The sequence below is a fragment of the Mya arenaria genome, chromosome 1 (genome assembly GCF_026914265.1).
Source record: "Mya arenaria isolate MELC-2E11 chromosome 1, ASM2691426v1".
Taxonomy (NCBI): Eukaryota; Metazoa; Mollusca; class Bivalvia; order Myida; family Myidae; genus Mya; species Mya arenaria.
Window position 1 is genome coordinate 31,134,450 of NC_069122.1, and position 25,837 is coordinate 31,160,286.

The 25,837-nt window shown below is 36.1% G+C and overlaps 1 protein-coding gene and 1 pseudogene across 2 annotated transcripts; both read right to left on the reverse strand.

Moving 5' to 3' along the window:
- Positions 1-110: 110 nt before the first annotated feature.
- LOC128226302 (pyridoxine-5'-phosphate oxidase-like) lies at positions 111-8,190 on the reverse strand (annotated as a pseudogene).
- A 5,317-nt stretch (positions 8,191-13,507) lies between these two features.
- Positions 13,508-25,522, reverse strand: LOC128240722 (pyridoxine-5'-phosphate oxidase-like). 2 transcript variants are annotated; one of them, XM_052957525.1, is made up of 7 exons: positions 25,424-25,522; positions 23,785-23,941; positions 20,057-20,156; positions 19,250-19,303; positions 17,887-18,015; positions 15,567-15,640; positions 13,508-14,883 (listed from the first exon to the last, which is right to left on the reverse strand). In XM_052957525.1, exons 1-7 carry the CDS (start codon positions 25,437-25,439, stop codon positions 14,718-14,720), a joined length of 696 nt encoding a protein of 231 aa, XP_052813485.1. In that variant the 5' UTR covers positions 25,440-25,522; the 3' UTR covers positions 13,508-14,717. The 2 variants fall into 2 exon arrangements, with proteins under 2 accessions (XP_052813485.1, XP_052813475.1); XM_052957515.1 differs by lacking the exon at positions 25,424-25,522 and adding an exon at positions 25,082-25,356.
- Positions 25,523-25,837: the final 315 nt, after the last annotated feature.

A 25,837-nucleotide genomic window follows, 5' to 3' on the forward strand; every position in this document is an offset into this window, starting at 1 on the left:
GAATTATTTGGTATATATCTGGCTCATGTTTGAGTCTGTGAGTCTGTGCTTTAAATCACAATTGAGATACTCAATAGTTTTCATCAAAATTCATTTCTTAGATATAAATATCAGGAAGACAATCGTTCAATGATCCATTCCTCTTCGCCTTTCGTCATGACATCAGGATTGAACTTCTCGCCCTCCGCCAGTTTACGGAACGTTAGTCGATCATGCAGCCGGTTCGTCTGTCCCTGCCAGAACTCGAACGCATACGGTCGAACAATGAACCCTCCCCTGTAGGAATAGCACAAAATGATTTTGTAAATAAGATCTACATGAAATACTAATTTAGCTTAAGTTCTGGTGTCCAAGTAAAGACTTGAAATTGACTGTACCTATTGGAAATATCTTTATTTATCTGTAAGTTTTGCTCTTCCAGTGACCAACAGTGTTGCAGATGCAAGGCAAATTATCTATAAGATTAATGTCTGATGAATTTAACTAAGAACTGTTAAATTATCTAAGAGTGTGATGTAAATTCCATGAGTAAATCCGTGAAATTCATATATCTTTTTGGCCAGCATAACATGCATGACGTCCTCTAACAAAGCAAGAGCACTTCAATGAGATGCCATTTTTCGACCGTTTTTCCCAGTTGTCTAAGGTACATACGTAAAGTGTTATTTTAGCCAGAGTAATGGGCCTTGCTTTTCTCAGTTGACTAAGGTACATACGTAAAGTGTTATTTTAGCCAGAGTAATGGGCCTTGCTTTTCTCAGTTGACTAAGGTACATACGTAAAGTGTTATTTTAGCCAGAGTAATGGGCCTTGCTTTTCTCAGCTGTCTAAGGTACATCAGTAAAGTGTTATTTTGAGCAGAGTAATTGGCCAGCTTTTCTTAGTTGCCTTAGGGACATAAGTCGAGTGTTATTTTAACCAGAGTATTGGGCCAAGCTTTTCTTAGTTGTTTAAGGGACATAAGTGTTATTTTAACCAGAGAAATGGGCCTTTCTTTTCTTAGTTGTCTAAGGGACATAAGTCAAGTGTTATTTTAACCAGAGAAATGGGCCTTGCTTTTCTCAGTTGTCTAAGGGGCATAAGTCAAGTGTTATTTTAGCCAGAGTTATGGGCCTTGCTGCTTCACATATGAGAACACCAAATAGTTACACACCACAAATTAGTGTTAAGTTTCATACATGGTCATGAGAATGCAATGTAAAGACAATGCCTCGGCGTTTATCCTCTAATAACTGAAAACAAACCAAGTACCAGTATTTAGGTTTATCCACATGCTCCACACTGTCAAACTGTTCCATCAGATCCTTCAGCTTCTTGTCCAGGACCTGAAATATATGACAACATAATTCATCGCATGCACTGTGCACTACTCCATGGTCCTACGGCATACTCACTGACCTGTGGGAGTCAGTTTTGTGACATTCACTCCCACTGTGCTGGATTTCATTAATATAGCACAATATAGCATAAAAGGTTTACGCAAAAAATATTTATTTAGTATTAATATATAATTATGTGTAACTCGTTTGATTTAAATAATCATAACCCCCAAAAAGCATATGATTTGTTTCCAGATAAAAATATTAGCGATATTTGGGCGCTAGTATTAACTGGGGAAGTTTTGGTCACGTAAATAGTTATTGAAAACATAACATCTATAAAGGCTGATTTTTAAAAAATATTAGCGATATTTGGGCGCTTGTATTAACTGGGGAAGTTTTGGTCACGTAAATAGTTATTGAAAACATAACATCTATAAAGGCTGATTTTTTTCTATCTGCGCCCAAATAATATGCTTTTTACGTTTTGATCAGAAAAGTCAAATGATGTAAACATGCTAATACTCATTAAAATTAAAAATAATATGTTTTGCATCAAGCTACATGCGCTTTTAAGGTATTGTACAAAGTCAATGCATTAACTCTTGGCTAATGCACCAGGCAATTGTAACCACGGCCCCCAGGCCCGGGGAATAGCGGTGACTTTGACTTTCGGTCCAACCAAGCCCGCGCAAAATCCCCGCCCTGCGGGACGAACTACTGGTACCCCCCCCCCCCGCCAAATCTCCCCGCACCCCAGGGACCCTAGGTAAGTCCCATTACCTGCTATATTTGGCGCGAAGACAAAACCACCGCATTCAACCGGCACTGCGTGGCCACCTGGAAGGTAAAATCACGGCCCATTTCCCCGGCTATCCCCGGTATACCCCCGGACCTGGGGGGCCGTAGTTACAATTGACTGGTGCATAAGTCTTTCTTACTTGTTTGTTTTGAATGACCGAGCTCTGTTTGGTGGCCATGAATCAAGCTGGCCAACTTTTGGCCAAGATTGGAAATACTCCTCCGACTTCTCTTCTGATAAACGTTCTGCAATGCCCTCCACACGTACCTAGAGTTTTGTATTGGAGAGAGTTTGGTAGGTATTGTACATGTATTGAAAATGTTATTGTACATTTACTGAAAATTTAGGCATTGTACATTAATATTATCAATATTAATATGATTTGTGTCCGTTGTTTTGTGGCATTGAGTGGCCCATTGTTTTTTGTTTTGCCCTATGAATTTATATTTCCAACTGACTTTAAAACTAGTTTAAAATAATTTCGTTGTAAACACCAGCATTAAACATTTGTTATCCAAAACCCTCCGCTTAAACGTAGGCTAGATCATGGTGAAATAATTACATTTGTAGTTTAAAGTTGCTGCCAATGGACTGTTCCAATATGTTTGAAATGAATTATTTGTCAACTGCAAGTTACTGCAATCATAGCAAATAACAGTTTGAATAAAATGGTGGCATTGTATATATAACGCATATGTACTTTGATAAAGAGCGTTGTCAAGCGAACAGCTACTTTTGTCTGTTTGTTTTTCCAGTCGATAAAGGCGCATTATTTGACAATTATTAGAGACAGAATTGTTGCCTTGTTTGCCATGCATTTAGATGCAGAGGCTTTCCATCACAGTCAGTGTGGAAAATGCTGGGAGCTGTGGGCATCAAGGGACGAGTCAGAAAGACCGCAATCCACACTCTTGGGAGAGCTGCTGAGAGAGCATCCAGTTGGTTCTAGCTACGACGCAGTGAACCGACTTGGAAGCCAACATAGACTAGGGTGTACCGAGATAAGGAATGAAACACCCAGTGACAGATGGGCACTCGGCTGAGGACGTCTATGTTAAGCAGTACAGCTGTATCTTCACAACATTTTCATGTGCATTTTCTCTTTGGCAGCAAGTGTACTTAGTTTCTTTTTAATATCTTGGAAGGTTTTTAAGTAACAGTCAAGGATTGATTTCATGACGCCGATGGGAGGAAATGGACAATTACACAAAGACTATTTCTTTTTAGTTTATCACAGAAATGTCACTATATAAAGTGCCACAGAGGTATAATTCATGCAGGGTGCACCACCTCTCATTACTATAAAAACGATAGTTCTGATATAAATGAAATGTCACTATCTCAACTTTATTTCTGTGATAAACAGACGGGTCAAAACAAAAAAGGGGGAGATAGATTATACAGCTCCCTCATGAAAAAGTAGATTTAAAGTTGTATACAAAGTTTCAAGAAAATGTCTTAAATTGTTTCCAAATCATAGTCTCCATTCCAGAACAATGACAAAACAGTGGCTATACAAATGCCTTGATTGGTTTTCCATATAAATACAATTTTATAAAACTTACCGATCTCTTCAAAGGTTCCCAATAAAACATCAGAGAACAGTTGGGATTTTCAGCCTGAAATTTGGAGCTAAAAATTTCATGTGGGTTTAAAGGCACTTTTCCAATTCAGCTAAAAATAATAACAGTGGAGAGTAGATGCCTCGGGCAACATTCCAGATGGCATCCCCTCCACCTCGGGACAACAGGTTTGACTGTTACCTATATATATGACCATGAAATAACTGTATACCGGCTATTGGATGCATTGATCAAGATAGTATGCACATACACATTGTAAACAATTAAGTTTAACATTGGATTAGAAATGCATGAGTATTTTTTTTTACAATTCAAGCGCCATAACAACATTATAGATAATGCAATCTGGCTGTTGATCATATTTGCCAAGATACAAAATGTTTACAAGTTTGGTCAAGATTGTTTAGGAATGCTCAAGCATGAGAACGTACGAAGTTAATTTGTATAATTTTGACAATTCAGTGGGGATAAATCTAGAGAGAATCGTACGATTTTTTTTATATCAAATTGGCTTATTTCGGTTATGCACTTAATCATTGTAAATGGTTTTGTTAAGATTTACTCAGAAATCCTCAAGTTAAAGTGAACAAGAATGAATTAGGTAAGATTTTGACCAATACATGGCCATAACTCCAGCTGTTGAGCTATTATGCCAATAAACATTATGACCACGTTTGGCAAATGCTCCAGAGCGGAAATGGAGGTCTGACGCCGTAGAAGACTACGAGCGATAGGATCCTTGTATGAAATGCAGGCATCATGACAGTTGACATAAAACATATTACTTCAGATAATATAATAAAAAAGCTTTGTCCTGTAAGGGAAGTGGTAAGCACTTGCGTTTTTCATCGGCATACCAAAATCGGTTCCTAGCCTGTGCACATGTGAGTTGGTTGACCAAGCTGGACAAAAATGATTCAAATTTACTCCACACTATATGCCCTCAATCTTGTAAAATGCAAGTTGAATAAGAAATTGTTATGGGAACCTGACTGGTTATAACACATTCAAGTCACTTTTTATACATACCAGTTCCTGGCCCTTCTTGCTGGTGAAGTTGGTGCAGAATGTGAATCCATCGGGGCTCATACTCTTACAATGAACTATCCTTACTGAGGGAATACCCGATCTGCCGGAATAAAATCAAAGACACATATTTAGTGGTCGAGATAAGAACAAGTCAGCATAAACTGCACTAGTAAAAGGCATTGGCATTTCCGCTGAATTTAGTCATGCTGGAAAATCTGGCACCCTCCATATGTCAAATGAGTCATGAGCAAAAACGCGCCACTTTTTATTTCTTTTATTGTTTGGTTTATAAAAAGTTCAATATGTTATTTTAATTCAGCACAATAAAAGATATTCGTATGAAATATTTTTAATTCAACATGAAAATAAATAAGCATGAAAAACACGATTTTAGACGATCTATTTAACTTCGACAATGATCTAAAACTACTACGCTTCATCATGTCAGTAAACAACGTTTTACTCGCCTTTTGGCAAAACGTACACATGTGAAATGCGTTTTCTTGTCAACTTATTCAAAAGTTGATAATTTTACGTATGCAGGAAACAAATATCAATCATATTCTTCTGCTTAGGATCGAAAAACAAATTGACCGTCGGGTACGTTGCTTGGCCGGTGATTCGACAAGCCTCGTTACCAACTAACGCGCGTGCCCTCGGGACGGATTGTTTTCTATCCGGACCAAAAACACAATCATGTTATTTACAATCTGGCATTGAAACAAACAATTATTCTCTATATAATTAACTTTAACATTTTTTTTGCTTAACCTTAAATGGGTTATTATCAATATGATAAAGTTAAAATAACCAATTGGCCAAATCAGGGCAATAATCTGTTCTGCTCTTCAGAGACCATTTATGGAGATTTTTATTCTTCCATTTTTCGGTAATTGATCATGCGTAGTTAAATTGTCATTACTTGGTTGCTGTGGCTAAAGCCATGGCGTCAAACTCCGCGCAGTGTTACTTCCCTTGCAGTACAGTAATCATTGCCACCACAAGATTTTCATCCAAAATTGGATGAAAACTTTTAATGGCATTTTTTTAATCATATATATTTATTCTTATATCCTTTCTTAAATAATTACTTTACGCCAGTTGATAGGCATAATATGTTTTATAAAAAAATAACAATTAAAAAAAACATTCGGAAATGTTCGGTCTTTTTTCAAATTGAAAGCCCTACAAAGTCCATATCGTGTTGAAGGATGTACGGAAAAGAAATCTCGGAAATTTTTACCTGATATTGAACTTAGTTTTTGGATGATTTCGTCTTCCGTTGCATTTTTTCCTTTTATGGAATAAAATCGTTTATTTTCTAAACAAATGAAACATGTTGCTGGAATTTCTTTTAAAGGTGGAACACTTTTGTCCATTTTGTAAATTGCAATCACGTGCCGTTTTATCTATCATCACGTGATATTTGTGAAGGCAGTGATTACTGTACTGCAAGGGAAGTAACACTGCGCGGAGTTTGCCATGGCGTATGGTTCCTCTATACTCTTATGCGCACACATGTCGTTAAACCACGCCTCAAATTGCTTCATCGGGTTGCGACTGCTGAGGTGGTTAACATCAAAGATGGAATCCGTGTCATGATATGACTGTCGCATATCTGAAATGAAATTAAAAATGTACCGCCTTCGAAAATTAACTGATGTCTGCCCTGTTGAAGAGAGGTAATATTGAAGGGGTTAAATAGTTATACAATATTTTCGAAAATTTGAAATTGAATGTTTATGAAGGGGAGACAAATGCACTCTAAAATAAACAAGGGGAGATAACTTGGATTATATGCTCTTAAAGTTCCTGCAAGCTAGAAAGAGTCTGGGCAAAGTTAGCATTTTGACATATAAACAAGGGAATGTAACTCTGCAATAAAGTGCCACACAATTATAATTCTTGCAAGGTCCACAACTTTACATCGGTATATATCTATTTTCCAAACTCCATATCACTATCAATCTTTGTTCCAAGTTTTAATCAATTTCTTCAAGTAGTTTTGCGCAAGTGCCAGGACAAAATTTACATTAAAAAATAACAAGGGGAGATGACTCGGTAATAAAGTGCCACAGAGTTATAATACTTGCATGGTGTACAACTTCACTTCACTACCTTTCTACCTTCATGACATTTTTATTAGTGTCTTGACAAATTTTGCATTTAAAAAGAAATAGACAAGAGGAGATAACTTTTGCAATTATGTGTCCGAGATGTTTATAAATCCTACAAGGTGAACAACCTCATTTCAACCTTCAATCTTCGTTCAAAGTTTCGATGAATTCGAATGCCTTTAAGTTGTTCTTGAGTAAGTGTAGGACTAATGAATGAGTCATGTAGGAGTAAGTGTCTTGACAAAAAATCGCATTATAAAAATGAACAAGGGGAGATTTCTCTACAAAAAAATGCCCTAGAGTTATAATTTTGCAAAGTGCAAAACTTCAAATCACTATATAGCTATATATTAAGTTTCAATAATTTCCTTCGTAGTTTTTAAGTGCCAGGAAAAAATACATTATGTAAAAATGAACATGGGGAGAAAGCTCTTAAATATCGAGACCCGGCGATATGATTCTTGCACGGTGCACAACCTTACATTACTATCTATGAATGTACCAAGTTTCAATCAATTACTTCCAGCAGTTTTTGAGTAAGTGCCTGGACAAACTTTGCGATATGAAAAATAACAATGGGAGATAACTCTGCAATAAAGTGCCCTATAGTTATAATTCTTGCAGGGTACAACTTACATCGGTATCTATGCCCCTGGTTTAAATCGATTCCTTCAATGATTTTTGAGTAAGGCCAGAACAAAATTTACATGATGAACAAATGAGCAAGGGGAGATAGTTCTGATATAAAGTGCCACAAAGGTATAATTCATGCAGGGTGCACCACCTCTCATTACTATCTATCAATGTACCAAGTTTCAATTAATTTCTTCAAGCAGTTTTTTCGTTTGTGCCTGGACAAACTTTGCGTTATGAAAAATAACAATGGGAGAAAACTCTGCAATAAAGTGCCCTATAGTTATAATTCTTGCAAGGTACAGCTTAACATCGGTATATATCTATGCCCCTGGTTTAAATCGATTCCTTCAATCAGTTTTTGAGTAAGGGCCACGACAAAATTTACATTATGAAAAAATGAACAAGGGGAGATAGTTCTGATATAAAGTGCCACAATGTTATAATTATTTTAGGGTGCACAACTTAACATTGCTATCTATTTAAGTTCAATTTTCAATAAATTGCTTCAAGTAGATGCTAAGTAAATGTTGGACAAAATTTGCATTATTGCAAATGAACAAGGGGAGTTAACTTTGCAATAAAGTGCAACAGAGTTATAGTTATTGCAAGCTGCACAAATTCGGTATCTTTTTATGTTTTTTTTAAAAGTTTTTTCATTTAATTAGAATCGTTACAGTTGTAGTAATGTTGTTCTTACATGACATGCTAGTACAATTATGATTGAAGTTTTTTTTTAACATTTCTTAAAAATACGTCATGTTATACAATGCACTTTTACATAATAAAAAATAAGCATGTTTAGGGGTTTTAAAAATGGTCATTGTTTTTACCATATCCGGTCCTTTGACGTTCCAAGTATATTTCTCCTTGACTATTGTTGGCCGCGTATGTAAACCCTTTGACTATTGTTGGCCGCGTATGTAAACCCTTTGACTATTGTAGGCCGCGTATGTAAACCCTTTGACTATTGTAGGCCGCGTATGTAAACCATTCGACTATTGTAGGCCGCGTATGTAAACCCTTTGACTATTGTTGGCCGCGTATGTAAACCCTTTGACTATTGTTGGCCGCGTATGTAAACCCTTTGACTATTGTAGGCCGCGTATGTAAACCCTTTGACTATTGTTGGCCGCGTATGTAAACCCTTTGACTATTGTTGGCCGCGTATGTAAACCCTTTGACTATTGTTGGGCGCGTATGTAAACCCTTTGACTATTGTTGGCCGCGTATGTAAACCCTTTGACTATTGTTGGCCGCGTATGTAAACCCTTTGACTATTGTTGGCCGCGTATGTAAACCCTTTGACTATTGTTGGCCGCGTATGTAAACCCTTTGACTATTGTAGGCCGCGTATGTAAACAATTTTACTGTTGAAGGTTGCGTTTGTAAACCATTTGACTGTTGTAGGCCGCGTTTGTAAACCGTTTGGCTGTTGAATGCCCCGTTTGGAAACCATAACATGACAATGCTAAGGTGTTTACTCAAATGAGATGACGTCAACAATAAATCCGTTTTAAATAAAAACATCTGAAAAAAAAAGCAATTCTTCATAAAATTACTAAACTAAAAGCAGTCTAGATTTTATATGCTAACAACTAACTTGCTAAATCCGTCATGTCTGTCGAGAGAAATCACCCGTAAACTTCACCCTTATAAATCACGTTAAGATCACTGACACGTTACTTGAAATACGACTTTCATAAAGGGTGTAAAATCAAATTATGACCGCGCTGAAAATTGACCATGTGGGTCATTTTTCTACGGATGACATATCAATGATTAAGGTATTTACTATTTAAATTATAATAAGATTTCAACATCAACAACGTATTTTATCTGATATACTTACTTATCAAAACATGTTAGTACAGTTATCTTCAGTCCATCGAGGTGGTCAGTGGTTGGGTCACGGACACTACGGACCATGGACCGTAAGTTTCCGAAGATGGTCCGTAATGTCCCTAAATCTGGTCCGTAATGTCCCTAAATCTGGTCCGTAGTGTCCCTAAATCTGGTCCGTAATGTCCATGGTCCGTAGTGTCCGTAAATCCAGTGGTTAAGCATCTTAGGAGATTGTTATCGCATTATGTACTATTCTCAATAAAATCAAGTATTTGATGTTTGCATACATGCCATATATTTCAGAGGCTTCCCAGGGGATTTTGGTCTGAATTCCAGGGGATTGTGACCAGGGAATTTTTACAGAGCGAAATTTAGCTCAATATCATCACGTCAATTCATAGCATAAATATAGGATATATCAGCATTATATAAAGAAAAGACATTATGAATTTAAAGTACAGAATGATTATTAATTATACTAAGCACATTCACGTTAATTCTCATAGCACTGAGCAAGATAATGAAATCTTTTTTCTATTTATTTTTTCAGTCATGGAATAATTTCAGCAACACGCTTTAATTACAACAAATTTTGGATTTAGTCAACATTGTCTTTGATGGTACAAACAAAGCTATGTACAGATTGTGTGTTCATTGAATTTTATACTAATAATATTATGTATATCTTCAAAGCAAAGCCCTGAGCAAGTTTGTTTAAAAGACAACCATTTTTTTAATTCCAGTGGATATTGACCCCCCAACGGGAAGCCGTGGGATGGGTCGGAATTCCGGGGGAGCCCTTCCCCACCGCCGCCGTGGGTATGACATGTTTGTGTTCCAAGCCGTCTATCTTCTGTTCTGACAAGGTTGATGCACCGTTACTGTGTATCAATGGATGCGAACTAGAAATAAGTTGGCTATTTGCCTTTGATGTAAGGTATTAAAGCTGCACTCTCACAAATTGAACGTTTTGACAACTTTTTTTGTCTTGGAACGAGCCAATTTATGCGAAAATGCATGGAAACCTGTCATATAATACTGCTGACAAAAAGAAGAATATTGTATTTAGGTTCAAAATTGATGTTTTATGCATTTTTGGACTAGGGCACTTGTGGCCTAGTTCATAGCCGTAATCGCGATGTCTGCATTTTCAAGCCGAATCTGGGGGTTCACTGACGTAATGTATTCATACGTTGTATTTTGATTGGATTGCCGTTATTTTTAAACCGTTAGTAATGCTTTCAGCCATAAAACATTAAACGGATATATGTAAATCCGAGATCTGATCTTTTGTCAGCGGTCTTTAATCACTGGTTTGCAGATATTTATTTTGTTTCAAGAAATGTATTTGTTTTATAAAAAAGGAAGCTTAAACACAATGGGCTTTTGTTTTCTATTATTCTTGAACTCTCATCAAAACACCAAGTATATGTTGATTCCATCACTAGAATCTGGGACCAATAACAAATCCTACTCCAGCTAGAGTGGATACATCAATGATTGTTCACCGATCTCCCTGATCTCGTTACATACAGTTCTGGCCCCAATATCACGAAAGTAATCAAGTCAAACAAATCTCAATCACAGTCTGAATTCTATTTATCAAATTGCAGCATCATATGATTCAAACTTATTAATGTTATACCTTTTTTAAAATCGCATTCTCTCATTCATTATGTTGATAAAAAAATGGTCAAATATTTATAGAAAAAAAGATTTGAGAGTAAAAATTGTACTCCAATTTATTATTTTTGAGTCTTACTTACTCAAGTACATTTTGTGTTGTAGAAATATATAATTTAGAATATTGAGCAATCATGTTTATCATCATAAGGCATGTGAGAATGTGCTTTAAAAAATAGTAAAATATTAGTAATTTTTAATAATGTCATACTGTAATGTGGAAAAATGGTGTCCCATCGTTGTCCTCATCGTCGGATACCCCCGACATACACTACGCTATGCTTCGTTGTGTACCGTGGACAATTTGGCTACGAAAATCTCGTAATCTTGAATAATTAATGAGGCAGTTTCATTGGTTCCGCAAAGTACCAAATGCATTACGGTTAAAACATATTCTGCCGAAGTTGAACCGGGTCCGCCTTCTCAATACAATAACATTTGGACGTAGTCAACACCACACGACCACGAAGGATAATTACAATGTTAAGTTATTGAATATTTGACTGTAACATGCAAATTCACTGGAAGAAGAGTATCTCCTGCCTCATGCATATTCATTAAAACGAGATTTTGTCAGTCAATTGTCCCACGGTATGTATGAAGTGTAACAGAAGAAAGTACCGTGGTTGCCGACGATGCGCGTTGTCCTGCGTAAACGTCTGTACTCGATGCTCGCTGATCGTCCTGTCTATCGGATGAATGTTAGTCTGTTGTCTGCTGTCAGCCATAATATGTCATATGCAGGTTATTCATAATGTTCTGCAGAAGTCAACTGTAACAACGGCCCCAGGTCCGAGGGTTTACAGGGACAGCATAAATGGGTCGTGTTTTACCTTCCAGGTGGCCCCGCAGTGCAGGGTGAATGCAGTGGTTTTGTCTTCGCGCTAAAAAAAGCGGGAAATGGTCCTAACCTAGGGTCACTGGGATTTTACTAGCAGTTCGTCCCCACAGGGCTGGGATTTTACCCGGGCTTGGCTGGGCCGAAAGCCAAAGTCCCTGCTTTTCCCCAGACCTGGGGGGGGGGGGGGGGCGTGGTTTCAATTGCCTAGTGCATTATGATCTTGTAGGCCTGATATCTGTTACCAATATAAAATCCTATTTCCCAGCTGATATGCTTGGAACACCAACTTTACATATACATGTACTCAGATATTTGAAGAACTCTTCAAATAATTAAAGAACTCTTCAAACAATTAGAGACTAGAGATTAGGTCAATTATTTTTTGGAGCTAATTCTGATAAACAGACTCATTTAAGCTTAAACAACTTTAAACCTATTAATTGAAATCTGGGTGGCCGTGGTGGATTGTCCTCGCGGCGGATTGGTCAACACAGCTACATGTATGTATTAAGGGAAATGTTATTATACACACGCTATTAACTCTTATGCTTCATTTTACGATATTTCGTAAAAAAAACACATTTATAGCATTAATAAATGCCCTATTTTTATTCAAAGCCTGTGTTTTGTGTTCCCTTCATCTAGACTTGTTCGACCCGGCCTTTGCCTTAGGACATTGATCTAGGACATTGCATAAATATAGCGGTTACTTTTTGAAATTGGCTTAAAATGACTCTCAATGATCTGTTGACAGGGCCGATCGGGCAAATATTCATAAGAGCCCAACTCTTTTCATATTGTAACGTGCGACCTCAAAGACGCAACAACAGATCCCTTCAAGGAAAAGCATGGTCCACTGGTCTTTATATACACTAAATTCTCTATTCACACAGAGTTCGGGCTTTGCTAATTTGCATATTACCAACGAAGTTAACATAGTACTATGAACGTACTTTCGTTTATAATGGAATGCTATTATTAACGCACATCTGCCTCCTACAGCGGATCGTTACACTATGAACGCACATCCGCCGCCTACAGCGGACCGTTTCAATATATTGTACACTTATAAGGTTATCAAGGCGACCGCAAGCTGGTTGAACTAGTAATGCATGTTGGAGAAAATACAAGAAACACACTGCTTTGATTAATACAATGTAATGGGCATTTATTCAAAATGCCATACCATAAAAACTAGTATGAATGAAAAGATCTCTATAGTTCCAAGGTTAGTTCTACTTTCATTGATATACGAATTGTTTTTTTAAAACTAATTTTGATCAAACTAAAACACAAAAGTCATATAAGATTCATGTATTAAAACAATACATTTGTATTCATTTAAACATTGTATTTCAGGACAAAAATCAAAATAAAATATAGGGTACGAAATGACTATTAGCCGGGTAAGAAATGACTATCTAAAGGGTACGAAATTACCAAAAATCGGAGGGTACGAAATGACTAGTTCCCATGTTTTCCGCCCATCTCTCTAAACGACGTTGATAATGAGATATCATTAAATTGATAAATACGTACTGCCATACTTTCACCTTTGGACGATGCCAACACCATTCGTTGAATAAACAGATTTTCACAAATGTTTGAAAATCTATTAATACATTGCCATGAACACAGAATGACTAAAACATGAATTAATGTTTTTTCTTTATTATTCTATACGGAGTTTGTATAACAACAGTTCTACAAAAAATAACAACAGGATTGACTCGAAATGTAAAGCACACAAAGTTGTAAACAGTACATGGAATATTGTTGATCAAATTTACCATCAAATTCTACAAAATCAGCAAAAGTAACAAAACTCCCATAAATTTAATAGTTCAAGGTATTTCCATTGCCATTCATTAGGGGAATGATAATGATAAATATGTTGTACCCATAGCATCATCGATCTTACATGTGTAGGAGAATGGGTGTTTCTTGTAATCCCCTGGTATGTGACCCAAATCCCCTGGAATTCTGAACAAAATCCCCTGGGGAGCCTTTGAAAAATAGGGCTGTTACATTATAACTCATGTTTTAAGTTCAGTGTTTCACTTTTTTTAAACATTCATCAACTGTCTCTGTCCACTGCATGCAGATTACATATTAAGCTGCACTCTCACAGATTGACAGTTTCAACATTTATTTTATTTTTTGTCACAGAATCAGCTGATTTTGTCATCAATGCTTCAATCGAATCATATAAGACAACTTGCAATATAATAGATCTCAATTATTTGGAAAACTGTGAAAAAGCTCATTTTTCTTAAAGCTTAGTTATGCTTTTAGCAAGCCTTAGCTTTTGCCTGGTTTTATTTAACCCTTGTTAAAGTAAACACTCGTTATAGTTTACCCATGTTATAGTTAAATGAAAAAACACCATGTCTTATAACCCAAAACTATTATGTCCTTTTAAACAACACAACATTATTCAGATGCCTACCTCTGATTTATAAAATATGTATAGTTGTATTAATCGAGCAATAAGCACTCAATTTAATTTAATCCTTATCTTTTCTTGCACACTCAATTTAACTTTAAAAAAATCCTTATTTTTTCTTCTTACACATTGTGCATGGCAAAATCGTTTGTGTTCGTGGAAAACACGGAGTAAAACAGTCCCTAAGCAAATATAAAGATAATAAACTTAACACATGTAAGCTGGCCTGTGTGTATATCATACATTTTTCTCTTCGATAGATATTCAAAAGTAGTACAAATAAATAACATTATCTATTTCAATGGCATTTGATACCATGAATAATTTGCCATATAACTGGCTTAGAAGTCTGTGGGAATAAATCACACAATGCCACTCAATGGCAGTCCAAACCAAATAGATAACTGCACAAAACAAGATCAGGAAGACAATCGTTCAATGATCCATTCCTCTTCGCCTTTCGTCATGACATCAGGATTAAACTTCTCGCCCTCCGCTAGTTTACGGAACGTTAGTCGATCATGAAGTCGGTTTGTCTGTCCCTGCCAGAACTCGAACGCATATGGTCGAATAAGAAACCCTCCCCTGTAGGAAAACAAAAAGAGGATTTTTATAAATAGATATGTACAACAAGAGCTGTTACAGTGAGTGGTGAATGCTCCTGAAGTGCCATCCAGTTCAATGGATAATGTCTACATTCATAAATTATAAGCAATTGTCTGCCCCCCCCCCCCCATGATGGTTGATGTCAAATGTGGAGGAATGATGCAGTAAGGATTAGGGACGTGTGTCTTGCATGCAACATGTCATCTTTATGTACCTAACACATGTGGTACTTTAAAATATCACAGTACATGACACAGTTACACCCCAAACATGACCATCTAACGATTAAACTTAGTATGACCTTGAACTTTTAGGTAAGGTCATGGTCTTGCAAGCAACACATCAGCTTTGTATGCAGCATTCCAAAATGATAAACATGTGTTACCTTGACCTTTGAGGTAGGAACTTTACTTTCGTAAGTTTTAAAACTAAGGATTTTAAAGGCAAAGAGAAAGTACTAAAAGGCTCTAGTAATGGGCCTTGCTTCATAAATGATTATTTACAATAGTAATATAACATAAGCTAGGGTGAAGTTTTATGAATAAATACCTTGACCCATTTTTGAGTTATTGCTTAGGGTTTAAGTTTTTGAAAGACACCAATAATGCTGATACTACATGTATTAACTACATCAGCGCTAAGACAAACGACAAAACATTTACCAGTATTTAGGTTTGTCAACACGCTCCACACTGTCAAACTGTTCCCTCAGATCCTTCAGCTTCTTGTCCAGGACCTGAAACACACGACATTCATTAACCAGGTGTTTAAACTTATATATTTACCACTATTGTGAAACAAATTTTTACAACAATATATCACTCTCATTGGCCTGAAGTTATGTGAGGGTGTGGTCTTGTGAAGTGGGGGAAAGTAGAGTACCCAGATTAAACCACAAACCAAACTCACTTGGCCAAGGCCAGAAATCAAACACAGGTCGCCTAGGTGAGAAGGAAGTGCCATTACAACTTTCTGCTCCAAGCAGATAGCTGATTAATCAGAAAAGTATACAGTATAAGAAATGCCCTAAAATAGACATTCATGCAAATAAATAGCATAATCTTATTAATGAATATGAAGTATAAACAAGATTGTCATTTCAAAGGCTGTTTGGTTAAATTGTCACAGATTCAAAAATGTACCAATATGTGGCCGACAGAAAATTAAACCCAGGACCTGCTTGCAAATCAGGTCCTCTTATCAGCCAGCTAATCAGCCCATACATGTAGCTCCCATACTCTCTGACCTTCAGGAGTCAGTAATGTGACCTTCACCCAAGTTTGCCTGATTTTTTCCCATAGTTCCAAATTAGGAATATTTAGCCATTGTAATCCTCTTAACTTATCATAATTCTCAGTTCAACTATCAACCTTCCCATATTGGGCATCAAATGTCACAGAAATGTATGCAGCCAGTTCAAGGATTGAACATGGGATCCCATGCTTGCAAGTCAGTCTACTAACTGAGCTAACTTTCATGGATTACTCACACTCTGACATACTAGTACATATATTTAAGGTTATACACTACTTATTAATTTCCCTACACATTTCAATGCCAAAAGACAACATTTTAGGTTGGAAAAAATGCCATTACTAGCATTTCATGTATATGACATTACACACCATACATTTCCACAAATTTAGCTCAAACCCAATTGATTTAAACAATAAAACAGGTATGTTGCCTTTCTCCTAAGAAAATTAACTCACTTTGAAGTTTAGTACTGTTAATTTTCAAAGAATCCATGTTTCATTAAGCCAGATAACAGCCACGTTCTGGTCCCGCAAGAAGTATTTAATCTCTGAGATATTTATAAAATAAATTATGAACTTTTTGCACTGAATTTAAGTAAGGCAAATATAAATTATGTGCATCACTTGCAGTTAAACAAGATATCAATCAGAAGTAGCATTCTCAATCTTAATTACAGAGAGGGCATCCTGTACCGCATCCTGTACTTAGCATTTAGTAATAAGTATAACATACCATAATAAATGGGCAAAAAAATGAATACATGAAGTAGTTATTGCAATTTTTATTTTATCATTTTGTTTTCACTGAAAATCAGTTTTGATATTACCTATTTTGGAAAAAGCAGCAACGTTTCAAGGCTTAAAAAGCTTGTTTATGATAAAAAAAAATGGGGTGTGTGTGTGTGTGTGTGTATATTTTTGCACATTCTCTTCATAGAACCTTTCAAGTGATACTAACACAATATGGGGTCATCAGGCATATAAAACTCACATAACTATACATTGATTTGGATATGGTCATATCTTAAATTTTAAAGGGACTAGACACCAGATGATACAATTGAAAGAAATATAGAAAGTTGGCAAAAACTTACATTAAATTGATATCGTTATGTTCAACACATCTTACCAAGTGATGAACCATATCGCTTACAACACATGTAAGTTTTGGTGTTTTTTTTGCATATTTTCCGATTCAAAACTTATTAGCTTTATCTACCACGTAAATCTCAGTTAATTTAAAAAGAGCGTCTATATATGTACGAGTACTAATCACTAATCGGAAGAGGGCCGTAACTGATGTTGGCATAACTCGTGGCCCAATCCCTTTGCATGCTTGATTTTATAATGTCGGTCTAAATATTGTGTTGAAATTTGTATTGATATCTTCATTGTGAAATATGTTCTCATGCAATAAAATATTATTAAATCAAAGTACTAATCATGTGACTTTGACATGCTAAATATAACACTATAATCTGGGAAACCAGTATGCCTTACTTTTAAATGGGTCAACTCAGCTGAGAGAGAGCCAAAATATTCTTTTAATCATGTAAAATGATGTATTATCGGCCTCATAATAGCTCACATTGCCTATTCTATTTGTTTTGTGGAAATAATGTATTTGCCGCTTTTTGGGACCATCTGGTGTCTAGCCCCTTTAAGTCTTAATTCAAAGGACACTTATTAACACTTGTCTAAGTTTTATACAGTATGCTGTTCTTACTTGTCTGTTTTCAATGACGGAGCTCTGTTTGCTAACCATAGCACCAAGCTGGCTTTCTTTTGGCCGAGATTGGAAATACTCCTCCGACTTCTCCTCTGGTATAAGTTCTGCGATACCCTCCACACGTACCTAGGTTTTTGTACATTTATTGAAAATGATTATTTTTGTACTAGCATTCTTTTGTGCATTCGGAACTCCTTGGCCATATTCCATCGAAAACAGCCTTGGATGTATATGTACAGTTTACAATGTCAGAAATCTTTATGATTAATAATGCTGCAAGTAGATCGCATAGTAATTTCAATTTAGTAGTTAAACATATACACTTTACTCTAGGGAATCTTAATTAAATATGCAATAATTCACTTCACTGGCAAACATTTTAAACTAAAATACATGTTCAAACACTACAAAAAATTAACCCTATTATCTAAATTTTTACAAAATACTTCTTCTGATGTACCAGCATACATCCAAGATTGTTTTCGATGGAAAATGACCAAGGAGTTCCAAATGTGTTTTGTGGTGTTGTGTTTTAAGTTTTTGATTTAACACATTTATTTTATGAAAATATACAAGTGACAACTTATAATACATTCTAAATATTTAAGAATTTGATCGAAAGCTAAGAGCTCATAAAGATCATCGTTTTAAATGTTGCAAAATGTCTTGAAATTTTACAAATAATGAAAATAAATATTCGTGTACCTTTATGTAAATATATTAAAGAAACTTTAGTCATGAATTTGAATATCATGAACAAAATTGTTACTATTCATGAATCATATATCCTTGTGGCATTAATTAAGCTAATATGTTAAATTTCTGACGGATGGACTTGTCCCAGAAGTTTACATTGTATAACTCTATAATTGGTTTAAAATTGGAGTTTTCACAAGACAGACAAAAATACACATGAACATATACGTATTATGGTGTTAAAAGTTAAACCCATGTACCAAACCAACATACCAAATATCATTTAATAGTATGTTTTTGGTTTCTTTGGTAATATAATTTTGAAAGGGCAATACTTCTATTAGAATTTGGCAGTTTTTTTGTCTTAAGTCAAACTTGACCTGCATTTGATGGTCTGAAACATGGGTAACAAAAATTACTTTAATCTGTCAACCCTTTTCTAAGTTATCATCTTGACATCATATTTGTCTTAAATAAAGTAATATATACCAAATTCCAAGTAAATGTCTTAAATACAGATGTGTACCAATATAAATGTTTGTTTTTTTACATATATATACATTTTTAATTACTGATGATGCTAATGGCTTAACAACGACAACACACAGGCTAAGAAAATACCTGGATTTATTTTTCATAAAAATACAAACTCATAAAAACTTACAGATCTCTTCAAAGGTTCCCAGTAAAACATCAGAGAACAGTTGGGATTTTCAGCCTGAAATTTACAGATGAAAATTTCATGTGAGTTTAAAAACATCTTAGTATCATACAAATTCCAGCATTTTCCAACTTCCAATAAAAACACTGAACTGATATTTTCTGTTTCTTCTCTGCTTTGTTTAAAAGAGTTATTGGTATTTGAATTATTTTTCTAAATACCCCTTTTTGCATATACCACTGAAGACTTTGCTACCCAGCTTTTTGTGGGATGCCACTCATGTACAGTTTAAATCAACAGTGATGAACCGGTATACTGTCATTACTTATGATACCAGCTTGTGGAGAAATTGTTCTTCAAGATTATTCCAAAAATGACATGAAAAAGCACTAAATTGTGCTTTATATCTTCAAGTCAAATAATTATGGCACAAACATATATATGGAAAATTCCTGATCTAGAAATTTATCCTGTTATAGAGTTCCCACATTTCAACAAAAATCTAGACACCAAATGGCCTCATTTCGAGTCTGTTGAATGTCGAGCCTTTGACACAGACATGCTGGTAATGCTCTTCCATGCAATAGCAACATATTGTAACATGGAGTTGAACAATGCCTCAGCATGGTAAACATTTATGGCAAGTCTTTAGAAGACCCTATAATGCATATAATCAAGATACAAACTAGCTAAAAGACAAAGCAAACATGATATATATTACCTTTTGGGTATCATTAATGACAGTAAAATAAGGATTGATTATGATAATGTGTCTGGTTGTGAAAGTTTTTAGATCATGTTTATACGAACCAGTTCGTTGCCCTTCTTGCTGGCGAAGTTGGTGTAAAAGGTGAATCCCTCCGGGCTCAGACCCTTGCACAGAACCATCCTTACTGAGGGAATACCCGATCTGCAAGAAAAACAACAGTGGCCGAAAATTATCATAAGTCCGCAAACTCCGGTAATATGCTCTCCAGGGTTGCTCAAATTCTGAATTTTATTTATTTAATGCTCATGAATTTAATACGGGGTAGCCATGACAAGTTTAAAGTATAATTTGCAACTTGAATAGGAATTAAACAGCCGGTTAGTGAAAAGGAAGTTTACTCAATGACAGAACATTATATAATAAATACCTGAGTTTGACATCCTCGTAACATTTAATTTAAGACTAGCATACTTAAAGTGTCAAAACAACCGCCATTAAAACACTGCACCCAGTTATACATGTGGTAGCAAGGGTTTTTGAAAAGATTAAAGCCAAAAATTACCAGTAGGGGAGACAATCTTGGTCAGTCAGGGTTATCCCTTTGTTTGCCTTTGAGAAGGGGAAAATTTTGCGGCGTTTAAGTACAAAAAGGGGGAAAATGTGCATGTTAATTTTTTTTATTATTTTACTTTCATACCTCTTTTAATATTTGATTGTTAGATTACAAGTCCATCTCTCTCTTTTTTTCCTGTTCTTATATAAAACTCCTCCACTAAATTAGCCTCAGCATTACTGTAAGTTTTTTTATTCGGTGGGGAGATGACTTGTACCTCAGGCTCGCTTTCACAATAAAAACTTCCAGACAGTTGGACATTTTTTCTCCGTGGTTCCGAAATTAGAGGGCCACTAGGCTCAACAGAATGTTCAGGATCTTGCTGGGACTGGGGTTCGACTTCATCAGAAACAGAATGATCCGGCTCAGAAAGTTTGGACTCGGTCATATTTTGTGTGCTAGTGGATAGACAAGATGTACCTGCTGACTTACAGTCAGTCAAGAAAGAATCAATGTTCTGAATACCTTTTGTGTGATTTTTTTGTTGAAATACTTCCAGTTATGCGACATTTCTTGACAGGGCTTTTTCTGCCCATTTTGGAAAAAAGACCCTAGACATTTTGGGTAATTTTGCATCGTGAAAATGCTGAAATTGGGAAATTTACAGCTAAAAGGAAAAGCTGTCTAGTCTCCTGCGAATTAGGAAATGATTTAATAGTTTATTTTCCCTTTAAAAGACACAAAAAATATCAATTCTTTGGGTGGAATTATCTATTGCAATAATTCATGACAGATAATATTTCATACTGACCTCTGAATGTGATGAAAATCAATGATTTTTGATTTCAATTATCAAAGAAACTTTACATCACATAATGTATTAGGATGTAGAGTTAATCGTAAATGAACCTGTACAGGAAAAAAGACTTTCTAAAAAAAAAATAAGAGCTGTCACAGTATGTGACAAATGCCCCCGAATGTGACATTGACCTACGAACAAGGTCAGTACATGAAAAGTTGATCTTGCCTTTACGTGTCAAATACATATGGCAAGTTATTTTAAATTGCCTCTGAACATAAAAAAATACCACCTATACTTGACAACCTACACTGTTATGTCCTTATATTCAGAATTCCCTTGTGAATAAACACTTAGTGTATCTTTCACCTTAGAGGTAGGGACATGGGTCTTGCAAACGAACGTCGTCTTCGTATTTGGAACACATGTAGCAAGTGATTTTAAAATCTGTCCATACAAGGGAAAGTAACAGCCCTGACACGACAACTTATACTCTATGTCCTTATATGCAGCACTCCATTGTGAATAAACACTAAGTGTGACCTTGACCTTTGAAGGAGGGACACAGGTCTTGCACGCGACACGTCGTCTTGGTATGTGGAACACATGTGGCAAGTTATTTTAAAATCTGTCCATACAAGGGAAAGTTACAGCCCGGACACGACAACCTATACTCTATGTCCTTATATGCAGCACTCCATTGTGAATAAACACTAAGTGTGACCTTGACCTTTGAGGTAGGGACACGGGTCTTGCACGCGACACATCGTCTTGGTATGTGGAACACATGTGGCTAGTTATTTTAAAATCTGTCCATACAAGGGTAAGTTACAGAGCCTGACGGACGGACGGTGGGATTTTAATATGTCCACCTTCGGGGACATAAAAAAAAATAAAAAAATAATATTGAATTTTATCAGAGGAGAATTTTCATTTTAGGGGAAAAACTAGGCTTATTTTCCGAGGGAAGGGGCCGTTAAACAGCCCCTTTCATGTAAGGTAAAACAAGAGGCACATCAGTGCCTGTGCTCCACTGGCCAAAAGGTTCAAGCAAAGACCACCCAACGAACATTTTCGTCAAGTTTCATAGAAATACAATCATCAATTTTTGAGGAGAAGTTATTTAAAAAATTTTTTTACTTTAATAGCTCTGGCTGCCATGTTGTGCAGTTGACCGAAATGATTTGGGCAATTTGAGTAAAGGAGCACCAAACAAACATTTCTGTCAAGTTTTATCGAAAAAAGGTCATCGGTTTCGACGACAAGTCGTATAAAGTTTTTTTTTATTTTTTAGCTCTGGCAGCCATGGTGTGCAGTGGACTGGAACCATTTAACAAATTTTGGTTAATGACCATCCAAGGAACATTTCTGTTAAGTTTCATCAAAATCTGATCATCGGTTTCTGAGAAGATGTTCTTTAAAGGTTTTTCTATTTTTTTGCCCTGGCAGCCATGTTGTGCAGCGGACCGAAACCATTTGAGCAATTTTGGTTAAGGACCACCCAAGGAACAATTCTGTCAAGTTTCATCAAAATCTGCCAATCCGTTTCAGAGGAGATGTCGTTTAAAGATTTTGCTATTTTTAGCTGTGGCGGCCATATTGTGCAATGGACCAGAACCATTTGAGCAATTTTAATAAAGGACCACCCAAGGAACATTACTGTCAAGTTTCATCAAAATCTGCCGAACCGTTTCAGAGGAGATGTCGTTTAAAGATTTTGCTATTTTTAGCTCTGGCGGCCATCTTGTGCAATGGACCGGAACCATTTGAGCAATTTTGGTAAAGGACCACCCAAGGAACATTCCTGTGAAGTTTTGTCAAAATCCGCTTATCAGTTTCAGAGGAGATGTCGTTTAAAGTAAAAGTTTACGCACGCACGCACGCACGCACGCACGCACGCACGCACGACGGACAATCTGTGACGACATAAGCTCCATGGCCTTCGGCCAGTGGAGCTAAAAATGAAACACTAAATTGGCTGAGAATGTTTTGACTGCTTTTAGTAGGTAAAGTAAGGCAGGACCTTTTAGTCAATACATTTTCTGTGTAAGTATCTATAATGACCACTTCCCCACTGTTCCACAACAAGACTTATTTAAGATAAGCCTTCTCTCAAATTCACATTTACGTTTCAATCTTATGAACATATTTGAATAAAGTGCCTTTCAAACCACATAATACGGACACCACATCCATTTTTGGTGAATCCAGATCTGGCTGGTTTAAGAAAGGAGCCAAGCTCTCATGGATACTGTATAAGTGATAATATGTCTGATTAAGATAAAATCAGAACTGAAGACTGTATCGCATGGACAACGAACACTGTGCCATCACATAACCTCTTCTGGCCATTTCAAGATTGTTTTTAAATTTTAGCCAAATGAGGACAAAATATCTGTTCTGCTTTAAGTATCCTTCTGAAGATTTGGTTTCTTGGATTTTCTTTATAAATTTCGATGTTTTATTTTTTTCCTTACTTGGTTGCTGTAGCTATGGCCATAGCATTGGGTTCCTCTATACTTTTGTGTGCACAGATGTCATTAAACCACGCCTCAAACTGCTTCATCGGATTGCGACTGCTGAGGTCGTTAACATCAAAGATGGAATCAGCATCATGATATGACTTTCGCATATCTGAAATGAAATAAAAAGAAAGTAAAAAATTCAAACTCAAGCTTATTCAAGCTGTTGGCAAAAAAAGTTCTCATAACTGTGATAGTTATGCACCAGTCAATTGTAACCCCCCTCCCCCCCCCCCCAGGTTCGGGGGTATACCGGGGATAGCCGGGGAAATGGGCCGTGTTTTTACCTTTCAGGTGGCCCCGCAGTGCCGGGTGAATGCGGTGGTTTTGTCCTTTCTTTAAATATAGCGGGGAATGGGTCCCTGGGGTGCGGGGGCACTTGGCGGGGATTTTACCATCTGTTCGTCTCCGCAGGGCGGGGATTTTAGCCAGGGTTGGCTGGACTGAAAGTCAAAGTCCCTGCTATTCCCCGGACCTGAGGGGGGGGGGGGGCGTGGTTACAATTGACTGGTGCATTATTAAAAAGCTTTATTGATTTATATTCATAATAGTGATGCACGCTCATTAAACAACTATGTAAACACCATGAGAAATAGAATATAATATAAACATAGGCCTAGACCTTTGTATGGATAAAACTCAATGTTCATATCATACACATGTAACACGCAAGGAGTTATGACGTCATTATTTCAATATTGCGCTCTGATTAGGATTAGCATAAGGTTATTTAACCAATGATATACAAGGTTACAAAAATTCTTTATGCAAATGTTTGTTGTTGTTTACTTTCTTTAAAAACAAATACAAATTGCAGAAGGCACTGTTAATTTTTTAAATCGTAATGAATATATTTTTATATAAATGTTAGTATTGATCGCATATTTTCTTGTGTGATGCTGTATGAACACATCAAGGCAAAGGTATTATTTTTATTCGAACACACAGGAACTTAGAACAACACAATACAAGCATGCATTTGTGAATAACTCTTATACTACTCTGGTATTGGTATAACAATGTTTACAATTTAATTGATTTTTTGGTAATCCTGGTTTTTTGTGACCTTTCTAGTGTTTTTATGACATTTCTTTGCTTTATACAGTAAAGAAATCTAGTCTATCTATCTATCTCTGTTTAATGTCATACTGAGTGCTGAAATCTTGATGTGAAAGTTGATGATAGATTGACTATTGTCGTATTGACATTCTGATCCTGATTGCAGACATACTTTTATTTATCATTTAATTACCTGGTAGTACAGCAGATTTGTCCGCATTGTCTGCCTTACTCTGCATGATGTTTCTTGACAATGTCAGTCGTATAAAATCCTTTTTAAACCCCTTCAAGAAAAAACTCAATCGAACCGCACACATTTTGCGATGTCTTTAATGCATGTCAAAAATTATATACATAATGACACCAAATATCTGACTACATGACATTGCACATGGTCCGCTTTTTTGCTGTATGTGTTCATAACAAGCACAACAATTGTGGTGTCAACAATCAAGCAGAGCTAACCTAGGTCAAGAAGAATAATGTTTTAATGGGTGTCGAAGTTATAAACCGACACCACACAGTAATAACTTACTCTGTAGATCAGCCATATTTGACGAGAAACACCACTCGTAAACAACTTTAAGGAGATAAGATTACGTAAAAAATACCGGTACCGTAAACATTCGGAAATAAGCTATTTATAATCGATTAATGACATTGACCTTGTTAAACCGGGTTTATAATTTTCCGAGATTTATGTAGCGGTTACCTACATTTGCAGAACCCACTCCAAATAGTTTTACTTGGACGGATTTTTTCAATTTTTAATATGACACAAATCCCGTATTGATCATCTATTATTTTAGACTATTCAGTACCATGCATGCATTTTCTAATTAATCTAAACGCTTTCATTTACTAATGCCTCAGTGTCACTTAATTACTGAAAAAAATGAAAATGAGTATATATGACTATGATTGAGTCTCATACGTCTGTTCAATTCCC

Excerpts from the sequence above, each read along its gene's own strand:
- LOC128240722 (XM_052957515.1), bottom strand. The coding sequence starts at position 25,205 with ATGTGTGCGGTTCGATTGAGTTTTTTCTTGAAGGGGTTTAAAAAGGAT. Across the intron at positions 23,942-25,081 it reads CAAATCTGCTGTACTACCAG|ATATGCGAAAGTCATATCAT; the intron begins GTAATTAAATGA and ends ATTTCATTTCAG. Across the intron at positions 19,304-20,056 it reads GCAAGAAGGGCAACGAACTG|GCTGAAAATCCCAACTGTTC; the intron begins GTTCGTATAAAC and ends TGTAAATTTCAG.